The sequence below is a fragment of the Zonotrichia albicollis genome, chromosome 20, assembly GCF_047830755.1.
Source record: "Zonotrichia albicollis isolate bZonAlb1 chromosome 20, bZonAlb1.hap1, whole genome shotgun sequence".
Lineage (NCBI taxonomy): Eukaryota > Metazoa > Chordata > Aves > Passeriformes > Passerellidae > Zonotrichia > Zonotrichia albicollis.
In genome coordinates this window covers 5527047-5547686 of record NC_133838.1, presented here as the reverse complement: position 1 = coordinate 5547686, position 20640 = coordinate 5527047, and the positions used below count along the sequence as shown (strand labels likewise).

General features: G+C 56.3%; 1 protein-coding gene across 6 annotated transcripts in view; it reads right to left on the bottom strand.

Moving 5' to 3' along the window:
* Positions 1 to 20237, bottom strand: part of PTPRU (protein tyrosine phosphatase receptor type U) — a 56968-nt gene extending 36731 nt beyond the window's left edge. For 3 of the 6 annotated variants that reach the window (XM_074555900.1, XM_074555902.1, XM_074555903.1), the window contains exons 1-2: positions 19997 to 20235; positions 4604 to 4732 (exon numbers count right to left, since the gene is read on the bottom strand). In XM_074555900.1, the coding sequence (XP_074412001.1) occupies positions 4604 to 4732; positions 19997 to 20069 (202 nt within the window). In that variant the 5' untranslated portion in view covers positions 20070 to 20235. Of the gene's footprint in view, positions 1 to 4603; positions 4733 to 19996 lie in introns of all 6 variants that reach the window. The other 3 variants (XM_074555898.1, XM_074555904.1, XM_074555899.1) reach the window with 2 other exon arrangements.
* Positions 20238 to 20640: the final 403 nt, after the last annotated feature.

Sequence of the window (20640 nt, the reverse complement as noted above, 5' to 3'; positions counted from 1 at the left end):
ATTTCAACTGTGCTCAGCAGGCACTCGCAGAGGGAAATCCTCCTTGGCTTAAGGAGCAGCAGCAGCATCCCAGCTCTCAGGGGTGCCTGGGATGTCACTCCCAGAGCTGCCCCACCACCAGCAGCAGCTGCTGGGATCCCACCTCCCACCACCCAACATCACCAGCAGCAAAACCAGCACAGCCTTGAAGCCCTACTTAGAGGGCAGGCCGGATGACAATCCCAAAGGGGATCCCTAAGGCAGCATCATTCCCTGCCCTGCACGCTCCAAGCCAGGCAGTCTGGAGGCAGGAGGGGGATGCAGCAGTCCCAGCCCCTCGTGGCAGCTCCCAGAGATGTCCATCACAGCCATGGGGACATCCCATACAGGATAGATGGGATACAGGATGGATGAGAAGCTGCCACACCAAATCCTCCCCCTCACCAAAGGCAAGGGGATTATTAATCTCCATTTTAATACCAGCAGAAGCTGTAAGTAACAAAGCTGGGCCATTTATTCAAGCCTACCATTGTTTCCTGACAGTCAGTGCTTTATTACCAATTAATTCTAAGCTCAGGCGCTTTCCTCCCCTCGACTCTCACTGAGCAGCTCCAAGAGAAGCCAAAGGAAGGTGAAGGGGAATTGTAGGGGGCACCCACCCTACAACACTTGGGATTGGAAGGGGGCACCCATCCATGCCCATGCAGCATTTGGGATCACAAGGGAGGCCCATCTACTGCCCCAGAGTTTGGGACCTGCACCTGGGGGGACCCCAAAGCACCCAGGAGGACACAGCACCAGCTGGGGTGACACAGAACCAGATGCATCTCCCAGTGCACCCTTCAGGGACGGGAGCTAGGGCAAGGGAGAGAAATCCCTGAAAGGGAAATTTCCCCACACCACTGACCTGTGTGGCTGCCTGGCCCTGCCAGCCCCTTGGGGTGGCTACTCAGGGTGAAATAAAACGATGACAATTTATTTCCTCAGAGTCCAGCACAGCTCGTTTCACCCACCGAGGGGAAGGCACTATGTCCATGCTTCTCTTTTTTCTCTTCTCATTTCCCCCAGCAAAATTACTTCTGCTCTAATGAGATCAGCCCCATTTGGTCCAGGCGACAGCAGAGTGGAGAGAGACCATTGACCCACCCCATGCCAGGGGACATCTCCCAAAAGCCACCTCATTAATGAATGGGCTCTTGTTAACAAACACAGACCCTTCCTCTGCCCTCCCTTTACAAACAAAAAGCCGTAGGACCAAAATAAAGAGGCCAAGACTAAAATTAAACCACTGATGAGTTATTTTAAAAGACAGAGAATGCCCATAAGGTCACCTGGGAGCAGTGATGCACCTGAGCATCCCTCATCAGGCAGGGCTTCCCACACACACTATTTTCCCCTCCTAATTTTCTTCCTGGTGTTGCAGCATTGGAAAAAGCAGGTTCCAACCACTCGCTTTTGTGCTAATTTTATCCTCCTCTGCTGTAAATATCTGACATTAGCCTGAAGCCCAGGGTGTAGGTTGGGTTTCTTTTATAAACATAAGAAAAGCAGAGGTACTTCAAACTGCCAGAGGGCAGGGTTGGATGGGATATTGGGAAGGGATTGTTCCCTGTGAGGGTGGACAGGCTCTGGCACAGGTGCCCAGAGCAGCCATGGCTGCCCCTGGATCCCTGGCAGTGCCCAGGGCCAGCTGAAGCCCTGATTGCCCGTGGGAAGGGGCAGCTCTTCCCATCATGCTGCCCATCCCAAGGGTTCTGCCTGCCACTGCATCCCTCCAGGAAAAACCCAAACAGCCCTGAAAGAAGCAGAGGGAAGAACTCATTGCCCCCACTTCCCTGTCTCAATACGTTTTTCCTCCTACAAAATCACTGAGAGATAAAAATAAATTTAAAAAAAAAAAAACAACTTCCAAGAGCTATTAGAAGGCAGGAAAGGCAGGCAGGATGACAGGGAGAGGGCGGCAGTGCCAGACAAGAGGTGCCAGGGGAGCAGGTCTGAGCTCTGCAGCATCTGCCTCCAGGAATTCCCGCTGGAACACAAAGCTGACGTGAGCCGGATCCTGCTCTGTGTCACAGCCAGCACGGGAACCAGGGAACCCCTCACTCCCCATTCTGTGCTGAGCGTCTGCCACAGCAGCCCCAGCACCAAGGGCTGACCTCCCACCACCACAGGGTCCTTGGACAAACTGCAGCTATCCCCAGGGGAGCAAACCATCAGGCTTCCTTGTTCAAGGGTTTTATGGATTGCAGCCAGAGCTGATTGGGAAGCAGTGCTGGAGCTGAGAGCTGAAGGAGCAGCTCCTTGGATGGGGAGAAATCAGAGCTCTTCAGGGTGGGGACAACAACTCAGTCCCCCCAGCACAGGGATTGGGTTGTGCAGGGACACAGCAGTTCCATGCACTGAGAAGCTCCTATGCACAAAGGGTGTCCTCACGTCAGTGAATTTGGAAGGAAAATCTAGGAAAAAGCACAATTGAGGGGAAAAAAACACCCACAAATATGTTGGTTTAATATTTTGAGTGAGGGACCTTAGAGCCTCTTTCAGTACCAAAAGAGGAGAGCTGCAGAGGGACTGGGGACAAGGATGGAGGGACAGGAGCCAGGGAATGGCTCCCAGTGCCAGAGGGCAGGGCTGGATGGGATCTTGGCAATTGGGAATTGTTCCCTGGCAGGGTGGGCAAGGCCTGGGCTGGAATTGCCAGAGCAGCTGTGGCTGCCCCTGGAGCCCTGGCAGTGCCCAAGGCCAGGCTGGTTGGAGCTTGGAGCACCCTGGGGCAGGGGAAGGTGTCCCTGCCCATGGCAGGGGGTAGAACTGGATGAGTTTTAAGGTCCCTTCCACCTCAAACCAGTCTGGGATTACAAGCTCACACCTGCCTTACCCAGCTTCCTGCAGCTGCTCCTTCAAAAAGGGAACAATAAAGAGACAAAAAAAAAAATCACGATTGCAACATGGGAGAGACCCATCCATCATATTTAGGTGAAAGAGAGACAAGTCAAGAGAAGGGGGGGGAAAATCCTAAACCAAACAAGAAAGCAAGAAGAGAGTAGGATGGCAAGGTAGCAGCAGGTGGCCAGCAGCCAGCACCCACTCCAATAAATCCTACACTCCTTGAAACTGGCTGATCTCCAATAAAAACTCATTTTAATCTGAGACCACGAGACTCCTTTGGAAAGTGCTCCCTGGAGAGGCCCTGGCACTGTGAAATCCTTCTGATCCCCTGAGCTGCTGCAAGGACCAAGGGGGTGAGGGGGCTGCAAGAGCCTCATGCACAGCTCCCCACCCAAAACAGGGTAAAACCACCCAAAAACGGGGTCCCTGCACCCCCCTGGTGCCCCATGATCATGAGGAAACAGCATTACCTGGTCTGAGGGGAGCTCCAGGGACAGGAATCCTCTTCCTGGGGTGACACTGCAATGCTCACATCCTCCAACCCGAGATGTCACACCCACTTCCCCATCAATCCTGGAGTTTATTCCTTAAACTCTTTGTGTTCCTTTAAGGCCCCATCTCCTGCTGAGCCACAGTTTTTTCCTCAAGCAGGGAGAGAAGCCCCATTCCACCCAACCTTCCAGCCCCCTGCAAGCCCCCAGGCTTTCAACTCAGGCAGTTCATGGCAGATTTTAAATTACAGCTGAATACTGAGCAGAAAACTCAACTAATTACAAGTTTCAGATACTCCATCATGAGCCACCTCAAGCCCCAGCTCTGCTTTCCCCAGGAAACCCCCTGGACACACACCAATTAGGGTAGCTCAGTTTAAAGCAATTACTTGGAAAAATCATCCAGGGAGGATCAGGGATGTGCCAGCAGATCCCTGCCCTTGCCCTGTACCCAGGACATGCCAGGAGGGACAGGATGGAAGGAGAAGGTGATGGGAAAAGGTAATGGCAGAGCAGAGTTAGTGGAGGGGGAAAAGCCAAATTAACCCCTGGCATGAACAAAGCCCAAGACAAACAGCTGGAGGCAGGTTGATGGAACAGTAGAGTTTCCTATAAAGTAGGTGACATTCTAATAAACAGAAAAGGTGATTTTTACTGTTGAGCTCCAAACAAGCTCTCCTCTTTTTCTGCCCATCCCCAGCACAGGACTGGCCATTCAGGATCAGGCAGGAGCCAGCAGTCCCAAAAACAAGGAGCATCCCAAGTCCAGTGAACCTCACTGAGCAAATGGGCTCAGAGACAACTCAGGGGGGGTCACAGCAGGAGAGAGTCCAGAGCAGGGAGCGAGCAGAGTCCCCAGATGCACCCACACCATCCTCCTGGAGAGGGGAGCTCCTCACAGCTGCCTGGCGGGGTCTGCTCCCCCTGCCTGGCCAGCAGAGAGGACATGGACCCAGAAAATAACACAGAACAGTTCTAAACCAATGAGATTTTTTTTTAAGTCCATTTTAATTTTCTTCCTTACCATTCCCAAGACTTTGGAGATGCCTCCAACTAACAAGCCCTTCCCCACACTTGAAAATGCCAGAAACAGGTTTTTTCCCCACATAAGCAGGCCAAAGCGAAGTCTGAAACACTGCAAACCAGGAGGAATTAAACCAGGAGGAATCACACAGTCCAGCCCTGGGGGACAGGACACAAAGGGAGGGTAGGGACAGAGGGCCCAGGGGGACCCTGGCACTCACCGTGAGGCAGCTCAGGCACCAGGTGAGGCATCAGGTAACTGCGCAGGAGCTCCCAGTCGAAGTCATCGTCCTCGCCCTGGCTGTACTCACACTGGTTGGGCTCACTGTCCTCCTCGAAGGTGCAGCCAGCTGTGGGGACAGACCCGTCAGCCCCTGAGCTCCCAGAGCGGCTGCTCTCTCCCCAGAATCCCAGCAGGAGGGGGTGATGCCCCTGGAATGCCCCACCAGGACAGGGTGATGCCCCACCAGGACAGGGTGATGCCCCTGGAACACCCCACCAGGACAGGGTGATGCTCCACCAGGACAGGGCTGTGCCCCTGGAATGCCCCATCAGGACAGGGTGATGCCCCACCAGGATAGGGTGATGCCCCACCAGGATAGGGTGATGCCCCACCAGGACAGGGTGATGCCTCACCAGGAGGGGCTGATGCCTCTGGAATGCCCCACCAGGAGGGGACTGCAGGCACTCCCCAAGGGCACTGCGAGCAGGGCTCTGCCCCTGGGTGCCACCAGGCCCCCCCAGCTCCTGTGCAGCCTCACCAGTGACACAGGTCAGCATGTCCCAGGGAGGCTCTCACAGCAGGAGCAGGATGCAGCTCCCAGCTCGGCTTCTCAGGGCTTGGTAGCACAAGAGGTTTCCCCCAAGAAATATCATTTGGCTGTGGTGGCCACACAAAATTTGTGCTTTGACCCCAACTCTCCACCTGTGGCTTGGGCCCCCGGGGGGTCTCTCCGTGGCCTGATGTGAGTGTGGCAGTTCTGAGCCAGGACCCCCAACCCCAAATGCAGCCCTGAGCCCCCCTTGGCACTGCTGAGCCCTTTTTGCAGCCATATTTTATTACAGATTTATGTCTTGGGGGTCTGAGGGTGTTTACACAGCACCTCCTTGGTGCACAGCACGCTCAGCTGAGCACGGAGAAGAGCAGCAAATGCCACAAGGCCACTTGTTCCCACGGGAGGTGACAGAGAGAGAGCCCCCTGTCCCACATCCAGCCCCTCCCGCGATCCCACATTCCAGCTCCCCCATCCAGCCCTCCCATCATCCCCCATCCAGCCAACCCTGGAGCTCAGGTCGGCTTTGCCGTGGGGCCACCGGGGGCTGTGGCTCACACTGCCCCATTGTCCCATTAAAGCCACGATTAAGGGACCGGGGCACAGCGCTAATTAACGGGGCCGGCCTCACCAGGGGCCCCGGGAGCCCTGAGCAAGCGGAATGAACAACAGCAAACATCCCCCAATGCACCAGCAGGAAAACAGACCTGGGCCAAGGGATTATTTCTGCTGTTTTCTTCCTATTTTATCCCAAATTACATCAGTAATCCCCCCCTCCCGCCACCTGGGGATTTGGCAGTTAATGGCCTTGCTGCTGGCACGGGTTGTGCCTCCCTGTGCTCAGGGATGCTTGGATGCAACATTTAGTCAAACACGAGTCCAAACACTGGGAAAAAAGCCCATAAGATGCTCAGGAAATTTCAATTCCCAGCTCTTTTATATACAAGAGGCATTTGTGGCTTTTTTCGCCCCTTTGCACTCATTTTTTAAAGCATGAGGGCACATTCCAGCTCCGTCACCAACTGTTTTTTCCTCTCAGAGCCTTAAGAAACTTCTTTTTAAAAACCTGTAAGCAAATTCTCTCCTATTCATATGTCTGGAGGCACTGAGACATCACAGCTTTCTTAAAGCCCTTCCCGAAATGGAGCGTCTGCCCAGCCCACGTGCGGATGTGCCCCCGCACCGCAGCCCCTGCTCCTCAGCTCTCGCCACGAGACGTGTTGGATTCTAGAGTCTGGAACTTGGCTGCACTTTCTAACAGGAGGAAAAGCACAAATCTGTCAAAATTTTCCAGGAAGGAAGGGAAATAAAATAAATTTCAAAATAAAACACTGTCAGAGACTAAGTGCCAAGTGATTTAAAAGAAAAAAAGGCCCAAGTGTTTCTTTCCAAGATCTACTGAGCAGGATATTCTGGGAGGCAGAAATTTGTTCTTGGGGGATTTTTTTTGGCCTGATAAACCAGAGCAGAGTCAAACAACGTTTCAGTCTGGCAGAGCCCCATTTCCCAAGGAAAAGTGATTCCTTCACCCCCAATAAACTATTCCCAGCCTCTGAAAACATAATGAGATATGTACCCTACTCCTCCTCGTGGACTGCAGCCCCCCAGCCAAATCCTGCTGTCATCTCCAGCACAGCCACTGCCACCAACCCACAGTTCCATCACCCCACACCTGCATCCTCAGCCACCCACGAGATGATGTCCAGGCTGCAGAAGTTTAAAATGCAATTACAGAGCAGATATGTGCTGGCCAAGCTGATCCATCTCCCTCCTCAGACAGGTTTACTGCCAAGGCTTTTCCCGGCACGAGCCTTCCCTCCCATCCACAGCACAAAACAAAGGCAGTTCCACTGGCCACTCCATTTCCCTGACTAATTTGTCCATGATTTGTACACACAGGGAAAAAAGCCAAAGGGGCTTCACAGAACCTTGGTTTCCATGAGTTAGGGGATGCTTCTGGCAACATCTCTCCCCAGCCAAGGACAGGGCTGGGGGAAGCTCGACCTCCAGCAGACTCTCCCTCCTCATCACAAGATTAAGGGCATAAAAATTAACACCTGAGCAATTAAATGCCAACAGCCCAACTCCACAAGGGGTGACTAGAGGTGCTCCAGCAACTGTGGAAAGTCAGAGAGGGGAAACTCAGAGCAACCTGCAAAAAATTAATGTTCCATCACAACGTTTGCAAGGAGGGCAGGGAAGCTGCAACCCAAAATATCCACCAGCAGCAGTGGGAGGGTTATTCCATCCCAAGGGCAGCAGGACAAGGACTGTGGGAGCCGGGTGAGACTGCTCCAGGTATGGATACATCCTAAAAAGGAAGCAAGGAGCCCCCTGAGCTGGCCCCAGGCCAGGGTGACAGCAGCTCCGGGCGCCGAGGTGAAGGCAGCGAGCGCGGGAGGTGCGATCCCAATGCAACAGCAGCTAAAAATACTGCAGGGAGCTGGGTCTGCCACCGAGGGTGGGACGTGTCCCAGACACAGCCTGAACACCCCAGAGCTGCCTAAATCACCCCCAACACACAGCCTGCCCCATGCACACGAGGCTGCCTGTGCCAAGGATGAGACAGGCCCCACTAAACACCCCAGAGCATCACACCTTCCTGGGCAGAGGGCAGAAATGGATGAGCACCAACACAGGGGCTTAACACCAGATGGACCAGAATTATTTTTAAAAAAGAGATAAGAGGTGGTTTGAGAGATTTGCTATGGAGATGGGGACCAGTGCTGCTCAGCCTCCTCCAGGTACTGCTGCCACCTCCATGGATCCACCACATGCCCAGGTGGAAGGGAGCAGAGGGACAGGCACAGTGTAGAGGTTAAACACCAGATGAAGCAAAATCGCTTGAAAGAAAGCAAAAAAAGGTGTCTGGAGGGGTTTGTCAAGAAGTCTGGTAATAGGCTCAGCATCCCCTTAGGTACCACTACAGCACCAGGGCTCACTGAGAGAGCAGAGGCATGGGAACCAACATGAGGGTTAAACACCAGATAGACTAAAAATTCTTAAAAAGAAAGAAAAGGAGATGGCTTAATGGATTCAGCAGGGAGAAGGACACCACTGCCACTCAGCATCCCTTGGGAACCACTGCCACCCAGCATCTCCCTCTACAGGGATGAAGAGGAGGAAATCTGGGGAGGGGAGGGACTAGTGATTCACAAAGAAAAGGGAGGAAAAGAAAGACCAAACAGCCAAGTACAAAGGACAGCATCTAATTAATTCTCCGTGGCCACCGAGGAACGTGGCCGCCTGCCTACAGCCCACCCCGTGCTCTTTCATCCACAGAGTCTGCACTGCTCTCGCTTCCAAGTTAATTACACACTTAAACCCTTCCTGTTTAACCTCCTGCACCATGGGACACAATCCGTGTCTTCTCCTGCCTTTTACTGAGCAGCCTTGAAAAGGCTCCTCTGCCTAAGTGCAGCCCAGCACCATCCGGGATTGGGATCACAGCCTGGCACCATCCGGGATGGCAGGATTGGGATCACAGCCCGGCACCATCCGGGATTGGGATCACAGCTCAGCACCATCCAGGATGGCAGGATTGGGATCAGAGCCCGGCACCATCCGGAACAGCAGGATTGTGCTCTCCCCCACCCAAGACCCTCTAGGGTATCATCTGATGGGAACAAAACACCAATAATGTCCCAAAAGAGGGACAGGCTTTGTGAAAAATGGGCTCATACCAAAACTTTAGCAAGTAAAATACAGTGCAGCCACCCAGGACACCCAGTCCTGATGGGAAAAAGCCCATTTTGCTCCTACCCTGGCTTAGCCAGGACTGGATCAGCTCCATGGATCAGCATCTCTGGGGTGCAGCATCTTGGGAGCACAAGCCACAGCACCCCATGGCATAGGCACCAGCCAGGGGAAATAATGCTGGTCATATTTCAGAGTCAAAATAATTATAATTTTTTTTATCCCTGGCCTTATCCAGCAGCTCCAGTCCTCCACCCCAAGTAATTCCCAGCAGGAAACGGGGACGATTCAGGTACGCACAGGACACATGACATGCTGCCCTGGCAGTCAAGTGCAAACACCCTGCAGAGTGAAACCATCATCTGACCTAGCAAGATGTGGCAGGGGATGAACAGAGCTCTCCTGCCATCAAATCCAAAGTTTTCATTGCCTGCCAGGAGAAGGGATGGAGCTGGAGGCTTTGCAGTTGCACACCCCCAAATTATCATGCCCAAGACCTCTCCTCTTAAACACACGTGAGGAAGATGCTCTTTGCCTGCACCAAAGGATGAAGCTCTTCACCCAGGATACATGGTCAATGAGCTGCTGTAAATGGGGAAACCGAGGCACAGAGGGGATGTGGTGCAGTCCCAGAGGACTGGCAGCCCGGGATCACCCCAGGGATGGCAGCAAGCCCAGGGAGCTGGGTGTGATACAGAACCACAGCTCCAGCAGATCCCACCACGGTGCCATTCCTCCCAGCACTCCGAGCAGAGCCAGCCTTCCACCTCCCAGCTCCCAGCTGCTATTTAAGGTGCTTTCCTTGGCACACTCCCACGGGAACGTGCCCCGGGAAGGAAATGCCAGGAGCTGCTTCCCTGCGGGTGCCGGCACACACGGGGCACAGGGAGCACACTCTGCACCTCATCTAAAATCAGATGCACTTCTCAGCCAGTGGGATCCTGTACACAGCACCCCACAGCTCCCAAGCGAGGGTAAGGGATCCAGGACCATTTCCATCGGCAGGGGGCTCCGATTCCCAGGGGTGGGATGTTACAGGGGCTCTTTGGCACTGAGGAATCCAGCTCAGTGGGAAAATCCAGACAGGGGGAGGTCCTGTGTGCCAGCACCCCAACATCTCATACTGATGGGGAGCCCTGCCACACTGTACACCAACAGCTCCATGGCCAAGCCCAAACACCCCAGGATTTCACTGGGAAAACCTCTTCCAGCCCAAGCAGAGGGGAGCTGAATCCCTCTGTAGCTGCACTTGGCGCATGCAGAGGGCCTGGGGCACTGGCACAACATTAAAAGTATTTCTGTGCATCACACCCCGGAGATGATGACAAACCCCGTCCCTGCTCCTCTGCTCCCCACTTCTGCCAAGAGACACTTTTAGGAGAAATATCACTGATTTCTCAGCCCTGATAAAAGCTGATTGGAAGAATATGGAAAGCAGCTCCATTAGAATTCTCACCAGTAGTTTGTTTTGGTTCTCCAAATCATTTTAAATATTGTATTTAATAGAAAAATAATTTGCTCAGCTGTAAGAAACATCAATTTGCAACTTGAAGCCTTGTATATTAGCCAGAGAAGCTAATGTGTAAACATTAGCAGCTCCAGGAACGTGTGGGGTTTGGCCAATGCAATTCCAGGGAGAGAGCAGCCAGATATTAAGACAGAGGATTTGCATAATAAGTCACTTATGCCTGATAACCTCAGTGTTTGGAACACACAGGACTAGAGAACAATATCCATCTGCCAGCAACTACAGAAGACAAATCTCCTTTTTTCCTTTTTTTTTTAATTCTTGACTGGTAAAGACTCTTTATGGCTTTTACCTGCAGGTCCCCAAGGAGTTGTCAAACTTCCCACAGCGAGTACTCAGTCCCAGCAGCCTCCAAGGAACCCCAGGGATGGGGAGAATTGGCAAATCTGGATTCATTACAGGCATTTTAAAGCAAATACAACTGGGAAAATACAACTCCAAAGGCTTTGCAATGCCACAGGGATGGCTTGTGCTTGGGCAAGGACCAAGTGTGCCATACATCACTGCATGGTGAAAATGCATTCAAAAGCAAAGGGGGAATAATTAATCTTGCCAGAATCATTCCTTGGGGCAAACCCAGCTGCCAACTGCAGCTCCATATGCCCTTAGCTGCAGAGAGATCAGCACTCCTGGGGCCGGGGTGCTGCACCACCCTGCTGCAGGCAGCACCCGGAATCTCCCCGGAGTGCCCCTCCCTGGCTGCTCTGGTGATGCTGGGGGACACAGCCCAGGAGGCTTCACCTCCATGTCCAGAGCGAGTGCTGTTCCCAAGGAAGGATCAGCATCACTCTGTCACTTGAACCCTGCTCAAGAGAGGTCCTGCAGCACAAAAACATCCTCGAGCTGAACAGCCAGGAGGCCACTAACCCACTGCACAAGTGCTTTAATAATGAACCATCACTTAATTAACATCATCAGTGCTGCCTGGTGGACTGCATGGGAAAAAAACAAGGCAGGAAACCTTTGGAAACCTCCATCCTGCCATTATTGATCACACCCGGTGCAATTACAGCTCACGGGCGGCAGAGCTGTGTGACACCTCAGGGAAAAAAATGGGAACAAGTTAAAATAAACTAGAAAAGGCAGGGGAAATAATGCTCATTTCTCCCCCTCGCTCCTTTATTACTATCAGGTCCCCCAGGTGTCTGCTGAGGACCATCCACTCCTCATGCCAGGGACCCAGAGAGACCAGGCCCATGAGCCCCAAGGGGCACACGCTGCTTTCAGGGGACACCTGAGGACACAGAGATGCTCCCACGGCAGGAATTCAGGCTGGAAAAGCAGCTGCCCTAGGTCACATCAGTACCATACCAAAGCCCTGGGGGACTCCAACATCAGCTGCAGAAATCATGGGAAAGAGCAAGTTTCCCAAACCAACCCCATTCTGCAGGGGATAAGAAGGGGGCACCCCTCAGCCTCCCCTCCCACAGCAGGTCCCGCATCTCTGCAGTGATGGATGCAGGAGCTCCGGGGATGGAGCCTGTGCCAGCGCTGGGAGGGCCTTGGAGGCAGCTCCAAGGGTCACTGATGGCATTGCAGGGCAGGGAACGGAGCCGGGGAGCCCTCGGCCCCAGCAGGGACGGGACAGGGCCACAGCATCCCAGCCAGCCCTAGGTGGGATAAATGTGGGGAGAAGAGAAATAAGGCTCAGTACCATGCAAAATCCAGGCCACCATCCTCCTCCTCCTTCCTTGTTCAGAGCCAGGAGCAGCAGGGTGGGCTGGCTGAGGCAGGGCTGGAAGGTGACACCGTGTGACATGGGCACAGCCATCCACAGCGGCAGGACTGGGCTGAACCTCTGCTGTGGCATGCAGGTTAAAGGCAGGAGCCCTCGTGGGAGCAATCACAGGGAGCCGTGTGCCCAGCAGGTCTGTCACAGCTCTGGGGACACGCTGGACCATGCCAGGCACCCTTCAGTCCATGAATTTGGCTCAGCCACCCCCGTCAGTGCTGGCTTGGGCATCCACCTATGCTGACCTGGAGAGCCCTCAACTCATTCCAGCAAAAACTCTGGGATTGCACTAGGTGTGCAGGAATAACTGGAGAGTCCCTGCAGTTTCAGAAGTGCACACAACACCCTGCAACCCCATGGGAGAACCATGAAACCCCAATACCCAGCACTCCCACATCCTGCCCCAGACAGAGCCCACCTCCCATCCCCAACCAGCCACCATCCCATGGCAAGGAAGGCAGGACACAGCCTCTCAGACAGAGAAATGTCATTCAGAGCCAGCAGGTCCCCAGACAGGAGCTTGGGTGAGAGACTAAATAAAAAGTTCAGCTGCTATAAAGAAAAATAACCCAATGAGGAGATGCAGCGCTTTAGTTTAATATTGTTATAATCCAGAGAAAGCAGGTTGGTTGCTGGCTGCAGAAAATCAATGGGATATTATCACTCAGCAGACAGATGAAAAGACAGTAAAAATAAGAAGAAATAATAACAAAAATAAGAGAGTCCTTGGGAAGAGCCCCAGAAGAGCAGCGGCTGAACCTGCACCACAGGAAGAGCTCAGAGGCTGCCCTGGCATTGAGAGGCTTCCAAAGTCACTCCCAAGCTGCTCCTTCCCCAAAAATACCCTGGAAAGCTCCAGCACCCACCTCCACAGGGGGAAGAGGCAGGTGCCCCATTGACACCATAACCACAGAACCAGATGTCCCAGTGAGGACTTTGAGGTGCCAGGGGTGCCCAGGATCACCCACCTGTGCTAATTCAACAAACCACATTGAAGCACCAGGTAATTAAGGAAAGAGCATTTATTATATAATTACCCAGGGTGTCAGCATACCTCTGCTAACAGGCAGGATGTGCTGGCAGGGAATGAGGACCTGGCACCCAAGGGTGTGTGGGGCTGCCAGCAGCAGGGAAGGACTTTGAAGGAGACACATCCTTGCATGGATCTGCCTGGACTTCCTGACCAGCCCTGAAAATTGCTGCTGTTCCCATCACAGCTGTTGGAGGAACCCAAGGCTCCAGGGTCACACAGCACAGGACAGAGAGGGGCTGCACCCTGAGGAGCCCTACAGAGCACCCCCAAAACCACAGAAGCTCCATAGACACCTCCAAATCCATCCAAGCCAAGGAATGCAGTTTGCTGTAGCCCATCCCTCTCCCTAAGCAAGTGGCCACAATGTTCCATCCCCTCAGGAGAAAAGCCATTCCCACACCTCCTGTCAGGACAGCAGCAAGATCCCTCGGGCAGCACCCCAAAGTCAAGCCTCACGCTCTGGGGGAGCAGCTGGGCCACGGTGAGTGATGCATCTCCTCTTCTGGACTGGCCACCCCTCGCCCCTGGTGACATCCTGCTCTGGGGAGCTGCCCCAGCTGGTGTGCCCCCCAGCTGAGGGGCCGCAGCCACACGGGCTCCTTGGCTTGGCCAGCTGGGCTAATCAGGCTGAAGGCCTCCAGCACAAAGCAGCACACAGCTCCAACGCCCAGGGCTCACCAGGGCTTGCGTCCTGAGCAGGGCCGTGGGGACAGTGGCCTCGTTAAGACTCATCAGGTCATTGATGTCCCTGTCCCTCATCCTCACAGCATCTCCTGCCTCTCCATCCCAGCCACAATCCTGATTAACTTAACGATGTCAGGAAAGGTTGGATCCACATGGAGAGTCCAGGGAGCCAAAGCAGTTATTGGTCAATTTAGGGCTCCCCAGCACCAGGACAGCCCTGAAATGAGCAGGGATGGACCCTCTGGCAGTCCAGGATGGCTGCAGGGAGCTGGGGGGGCTGTGCCAGCACAGCCACCCTATCATGGGTGATTTGACAGGATTTTTCAAGCCCAATTTTAAAAAAAGGCATTAAAAAATTGTGTACGACAAAAATATTCAGGAAGTTGCTCCAGCTGCAGCATACTCCCACTCCCCAGCTGCAGTGCAACGCTCTGCTCCACTGCATCCCTGTCAGGGACAGGGGCTCTCCCAGCCCCAGCCAGGGCCCCCGGGTAACAGGGGAGGCACATCCCTGCCCTGCCTTCAGCAACAGGGCTGCCCAGAGTCCCCCACCAGCCCTGCTGCAGGACACTGGGGTCAGCCAGTGCCAAAAGGGGGCCAAGCACCCTCCCTGGTCCCCCTCCTGCTCCGCAACATCTTCAGCACTTTGGGAGGCAGGAAGGTCAGGAAATAAATTTATGGCCAAAGCCAGTCAAGAGGCTTCTTCCAGCTGTGAATCTGTCACACGGAGTCAAGGTGACTCACAGAGACCCCACTGGGCCCCAAACTGCAGGAGCATTGCATTCCCGGCATTCCCACTGCAGCCCAGCTCCTGTGGGAGCCATCAGCACCCCCAGAAACAGCCCCTGCAGCCCTCAGCACCCCATGGCACAGGGCAGTTCTGCTGTCTGCTCCTGCAGCCAGCATAGACCCAGCACCCCGATTTGGGGTCTGGCAGAGGCATCCAGAGACAGGAAACAGGGCCAGCCCCAGGCTGGCTCGCCACAATCCACACTTGGATTCCCTCTCCAGGTGGGAGAAATTGGGGTGCAAAGCCTGGGCCCCTTAAACACATAGTAAGCATGCTCCCCCAGCAGTGCCCAGGCAGGAGCTGCAGAGCTGGGCTGCGACACCCAGGCAGGACTTGGAACAGCACACAAGCAGCTGGGAATGAGCTGCAGCCAGCAACCATCCAGCAAGCAGGAACAACACTTTTGATGTTTAAAAAAAAGACATAAAATAACAGCTGCAAAGGGCAAGTGACATTTGAGCCCCAGCGCTGGCAGCAGGGAGGGGCAAAGGGCTGCTCCACAGGCAAGGGCTCCTCTGCCTTTGCCTTCCAGCAGCTGGAAGAGCTGGACTTTGGCTTTTGATCCAGGCAGAGGGTGCAGAGCCTGCCGCTCCCAGGGCCAGGAACACCCAGGAAAGTCCCGGTGACAGCTGCCAGCTCCACAGGCACTCCCCAGAGCCGCCCTTCACCCGCAAACAGGAGCAGATCCCCAGGAGCACTCCAGGCAGGCAGACACAGGCTGGCACCCCCTCCCCACCATCACCCACCCACAGCCACCCCAGCACAAAGGGGGAAAAGCAGCAGCAGCTCCTCCAGGCCACCTGCAGTGGAAAGGAAAAGCTCCATCTCCAGGACCTATTTATTTTGAGGCTGCCAACGAGGAAGCGATTAGCTTCAGGGGATTAACTGTTGGGAATCCTTCTTGTCCAGAGGGGAAAGTCTCAGTTTCACCAAGTACAAGGAGGGATCTCCAGGCTGGAATGAGAGAGCAGGATCAAAGGAATGCTGCAAAGCAAATCCCAAGCTGCCATGGGGGAGAAGAGGTTTGGGAATCTTGACATTTAATCACGCAGTAACCAAAGGTTTGCAGACATGTCTAATAAGACAATTATAGTGCATGTTAATAATAGATTATTAAAAAGCTTATTTATGGAGGTTTAAGCAGGCAGATGGTAGGGCCATGGTGATAAGGCTCTCTCTTTCTAGAGCCTGTGCTACCTCCCAGCTCCCAGAGATGCAGCAGGAATTTGCCATCCTCTGCCTCCAGCTCCCTGTGCTTAACCCTCACATGACTGCCCAAAGCAAAGCAGCAAAGCCCTGCAGAGGGACTGCAGCCAGGAGAAGATTCTTATGGGGCATTTTGGGATGCTCAGAGCTCCCAGCCTCTCTGCAGAGCAAGGACTGGGTGATGAAGTGATGGAAAAGTTCATCTCAGGTGCAGTCAAGGGAATACCAACATCAACAGGCAGCAAGGAGTTGGTCACAGCCAGGACAGGGTTAAAGCCACCAACAAACACCTGCCTTGGTTTCCCAGGGGGTGTCCCTCCTCCCCCAGAGCCCTGATCCCAATAGACTTTATTCTGGGAAAGCTCCCAAGGAAGATGGAATAGGGCTGGTTTGTCTTAGTTTGGATAACAAAGGGGGAAATGTGCATTTCGGGCCAGGAGGTGATTCACCAGCATCCCTGTTCCCGGGGCCAGGGCAGGTCCAGGCACCCAGAGGAAAAACAGGAAACAGGAGCTCTAGAACAAGAAGACGGTAAAAATGAAACAAATGCAACTGCAAGTCTCGATGGGGAAGGAAAAAACCCAGACATTGCCAGGCTGTACCATGGAGCTGCAGATCCAAAGCCAGAGGGACAGGTCCATCCAGGAGCATCAGCATCACTCTGAGCCTCCCTAAATTCTGCTTCTGCCTCATGGACGGTAAAAATCCACCACACTCCAGTGTCCCTCTGCACACACTGGAGAGCCGAGGGCTCAGGAGCCAGAAACCTCTGCCCTGGGCACACTCGGGCATGTCAACAGGATTTTCCGGAGCATCTCGACACAGAAGCCTCAAGGGTGTTTGCACTGTCTGGGTGCTCTGGGAAAGGGCATGGCATTCTCAGGGCATTAAAAACACACGTAGGAGCAAACAAGATAAAGAGCTTCTTCCCTGGCACGACAGAACAGGCAAGAGGAAAAAAAAAAAACCCCAAACAAAAAAACCCCACGAAGCCAGAAACAAGCTGACAAGGAAAATGTAAGGTTCTCGCACATATTATGCACTTGGTGAAGGCGGGCTGGGGAGAACAAAAATGCCTTGGCATCGGAGAGCACGCAGCCAGCCAAGCGGAGGGAAACAAACACCGGGAAAAGCGCTGGAAGAGCGGCATCAGGCACCTGAGCACTGACCCTGTCCCCCAGCAGCAGCCGGGGACATCTCTGCTCCTGACCCCCCTTCCCCGAGCATCCCCCGCTCATCCCCTCCCCCGTGACCGTTAACGGGCGGGGGCTGCCCCGCCGCCGACCCCAATCCCCGCCCCGGGAGCGGCGTCTGCTCGGCGGCTCCCATTGACCCGAGCGGGCCGGCCCCGCCGCGCCGGGCTCAGGTCACCCGTGTCACCCGTGCCACCCCCTGCCGGGTCAGCGCCACCCGTGCCACCTCCGCGCGGGGACAGGGACGCTGGGGCCCCGTCCCCCGCCTGGCCCCAGCCGGCAGCCACCTCCCCCAGCAGCCTGAGAGCCTCCGGAGCCGCCACCAACGCCAGTCCAGCGCTCCCTGGCAGTCCCAACCTCCCAAGTGGAAGCTGCAAACCCAAATATTTTATTTGCTTAATTGCCGCAAACGAAGTCGGAGCCGAGCGCAAACAGCTTCCGCATAATTCCGGCAGGAGTGCCACGCAGCAGCACGGCCGTGTCCCCATCGCCGAAAACAGCCCCGGAGCGCGGGCTGGGACCCCTGAGCAGCTCACCGCTGAGTTCTTGGGGTGCAACACACAGAAGCAGAGGTGCACCTTACCATGGAATCATTTGGATTGGGAATGCCCAGCCATGCCCGCAGCACGTCCCCAAGTGCCACATCCACCTTTGCTGGCAGGGAAGGCAAGAAGCGGAGGAAAATACCGGAGCCTGCACAACCTCCTGCCCCCGGCGGCTCCTGGCCACGGGCTTCCAGCAGGGAAAGGCTCCTGCCGCAAAGTGCCCAGGGAGGAGAGACGGGGCTGCCAAAGGCTGGTGCCAAGCACAGGTCCCCATCCCAGCCTGCCGACACCACACGAGCCCCGGCATCCCTCAGTTTGGGGGGTCAGCCAGTGCCTCCCAACCTCACCCAAGTCCCCTCCGTGACAAGCACAACGGGCCGGCAATGACAGCTCAGTCACTGTGAAACCTTCATGAACTACAAGAAGTTGGAGGGCTGCAGGAAGGAGCAAAGAACGCCCTAAGGCCGTGGTGGGCTGTAACCAGGGCATCCTGCTTCCTCCCTGTGCCTCACTTCCCCCACCTGTAGAAGGGAGCACCTACGCCCCTTCTTCACAAAGGCACAGCTAAAAAAACCCCATCTTCTGAAAATATCCACCGAGACAAGCAGTGTGTCCTCCCCAGAGGCCCAGAGCACGTGCAAATGGCTTCAATATATTTTTCCTAGCCCTTGCCGACCGTGCAGCCCCAGGGATGAGCTGGGCACCCTCCCCACAGCCGGCCAAGCCACATCAGCAGGATCAAACAGCAGATCCAGGTGAAAAGCAGGCTGCAGTGGAGCAGGGGGCTGGCAGCAGACCCCTCACCTCCAGCTGGATCCAGTCCCTTCAGCTCCACTGCGGAGCTGAGCCTGCTCTGCATCTGCCAGGGAAATGGAGCAAACGCACTCCTGATTTACTCCAGGAGCAGGCTCGATCCTGCCCTTCGCCAGTGCCGTCCTGCAGGGAAGGGACCCCACCGAGGGAAAAGGGTTTGCCTGGGAGGGGACCCTCCCCACAAAGCCACCCCAGCCCCCGGTGCTTCCCCAGCACTGCCTCTCCAGCAGCTCAGCCCCGAGAGCCAGCACAGCACCACGCACCAGGGCTGGGGAGCAGCAAACCCCAAATCCCCCTCTGAAACCAGGGCGGGCAGAGGCCCCTTACTCCACCAGCCCCCATCAGCTCCATGCCTCAGTTTCCCCTTTGCCCCCTGCTCGGCCCCGAAGCTCAGAGCAGCAGCACACAGCCTCTCCCCCCAAAATACAAACCCGTTCCCTCCCCATCTCCCCCACCCTGCAGGAGCCGGGGGACCCTGAACGGCTTCGCATCCCCCCACCCCCCATGCACGGGTCAGCCGCCGCTTGTTTTCTGCTGATGGGTGTCACTATTTATAATCTTTGGAGAAATGCCACTACCCAAAAAAACAAAATCAATGCACCACCACAGGGACTGTGTGCAGGTGAACAGCATGGATTTAAAGGTAAAAAACCAAAGAACTAGGCAAAAATACACTTTAATGTGTATTTAATGTGATCAGCATCACCCAGGAGCTGGGAGCAATAGCACCAGGGAACCCTTGGAGTCAGGCACCAACTCCCGGGGCTCCGTTTCCCCAAAAAAACGCTGGCAGCCCCCGGTAGCACCTCGGGAGCCCCAAATTCCCATTCTCCGCAGCGTCCAACCCCATTTCCAGCCTCCCGAAGGGACTGGGAGCCAGTCGGCATCGTCCCGCACGCCGCACCAGCTCTCCCCGAGCCCCTGCCCGGGGGTCCCGGGGGGCGCAGGGCTCAGCACGGGTAGATCGGGGGAGGAAGGGAAAATTAAAAATACGTAAATTAATCAAATTAATCGATCGATCGTATCTCCGTACAACTGCCCCGGTACTCCCCCAGCAAAACGAGAGCTGGGAGGTTGCGATCGGAGCCGCCACCTGTTCCTACGGAGGGTCCCCAGCTTCCCGCCGGAGCCGCCAGTGAAAGCACCGGGATCCCGCCGGGCACCGGCCGGGGGGCTCCTCTCGCCGCGCTCCCCCCGCCGCCACCGGGGGAAGTTTTCCCTGCCGGGGTGCGGCGGGAGGCGGGGGTTGGACGGCGGCCCCGGTACCGGCAGCGAGCGGGAACCGTGGGGCTGCGCTCGGCGGAGCATCCTGGGGCTGGGGGGCGCCGCCGAGACCCCCCGGCCGCCGCACTCCCGGCAGGGAAAACTTCCCCCGGTGGCGGCGGGGGGGGGGGTCGCAGGCGAGAGGAGCCCCCACACCGGTGCCCGGAGGGGACGGAAGCGGGGTTCTGGTGGTTTCACGGAGGACAGGGGTCCCGAGGCGGTTCGGACACCCTCCGCTGGGAACAGGTGGCGACGGGCCGGGCGGGACCCCCCGCGCACCGGGGTCGGTGGAGCCCCGGAACCGCACCGAGCGAGCAGGACCCCTCTCCCCGGCGCACACGCCGCGCTCCGTTCCTACCGGCGGGCGTCTCGGTGTCCAGCGCGTAGACCCGCAGGGCGAGGGCGAGCAGCAGCGCCCGGGCGCTCCGCATGGTGCGGCCGGTGCCGGGACCGAGGGGGGGCGGCGGGGCCGTGGCCGCCGCCGCCGCTGCGCGCCCGCGGTTCCGGCGCGGCGGGGGCGCAGCGGGGCCCCCGTGCCCGCCCCGCGCCTCAAATACCAGCGGCGGCGGCTCGCGCCCGCCGTGACGTCACCGCCGCCCGCGGGGGGGCGCGGGAGGGGGGGCGCCGGTACCGGGAACGGCAACGGCGGGCGGGGCGGCGGCGCCCCCTGGCGGACACGAGCGGTGCCGCTGCGGGGGAAGTTTGGGAGTAGCGGCGGGGGCGGTCCCGGGAGCTACGGGGGCGCCTGGGGGGGGTTCCCTGGTACCGGGGGAGAGGAGAGCCGGGGAGGGGTCCCGGGAGCTGCGGGCCCCGGGCGGCGCTCGGTTAAGGGAGGAGGTTCTCTCGTACTGGGGGGTGCGGGGAGAGGGGCGGTCCCGGGAGTTAAGGGGAGGGGGGGGCGGTGCGTGGGTAAGGGGCGGGGGGGCCTCCTGTACCGGGGGGTGGGAGGAGGGGAATATCCGGTACCGGGACAGAGGGAGAGGAGGTCCCGGCAAAGGCGGG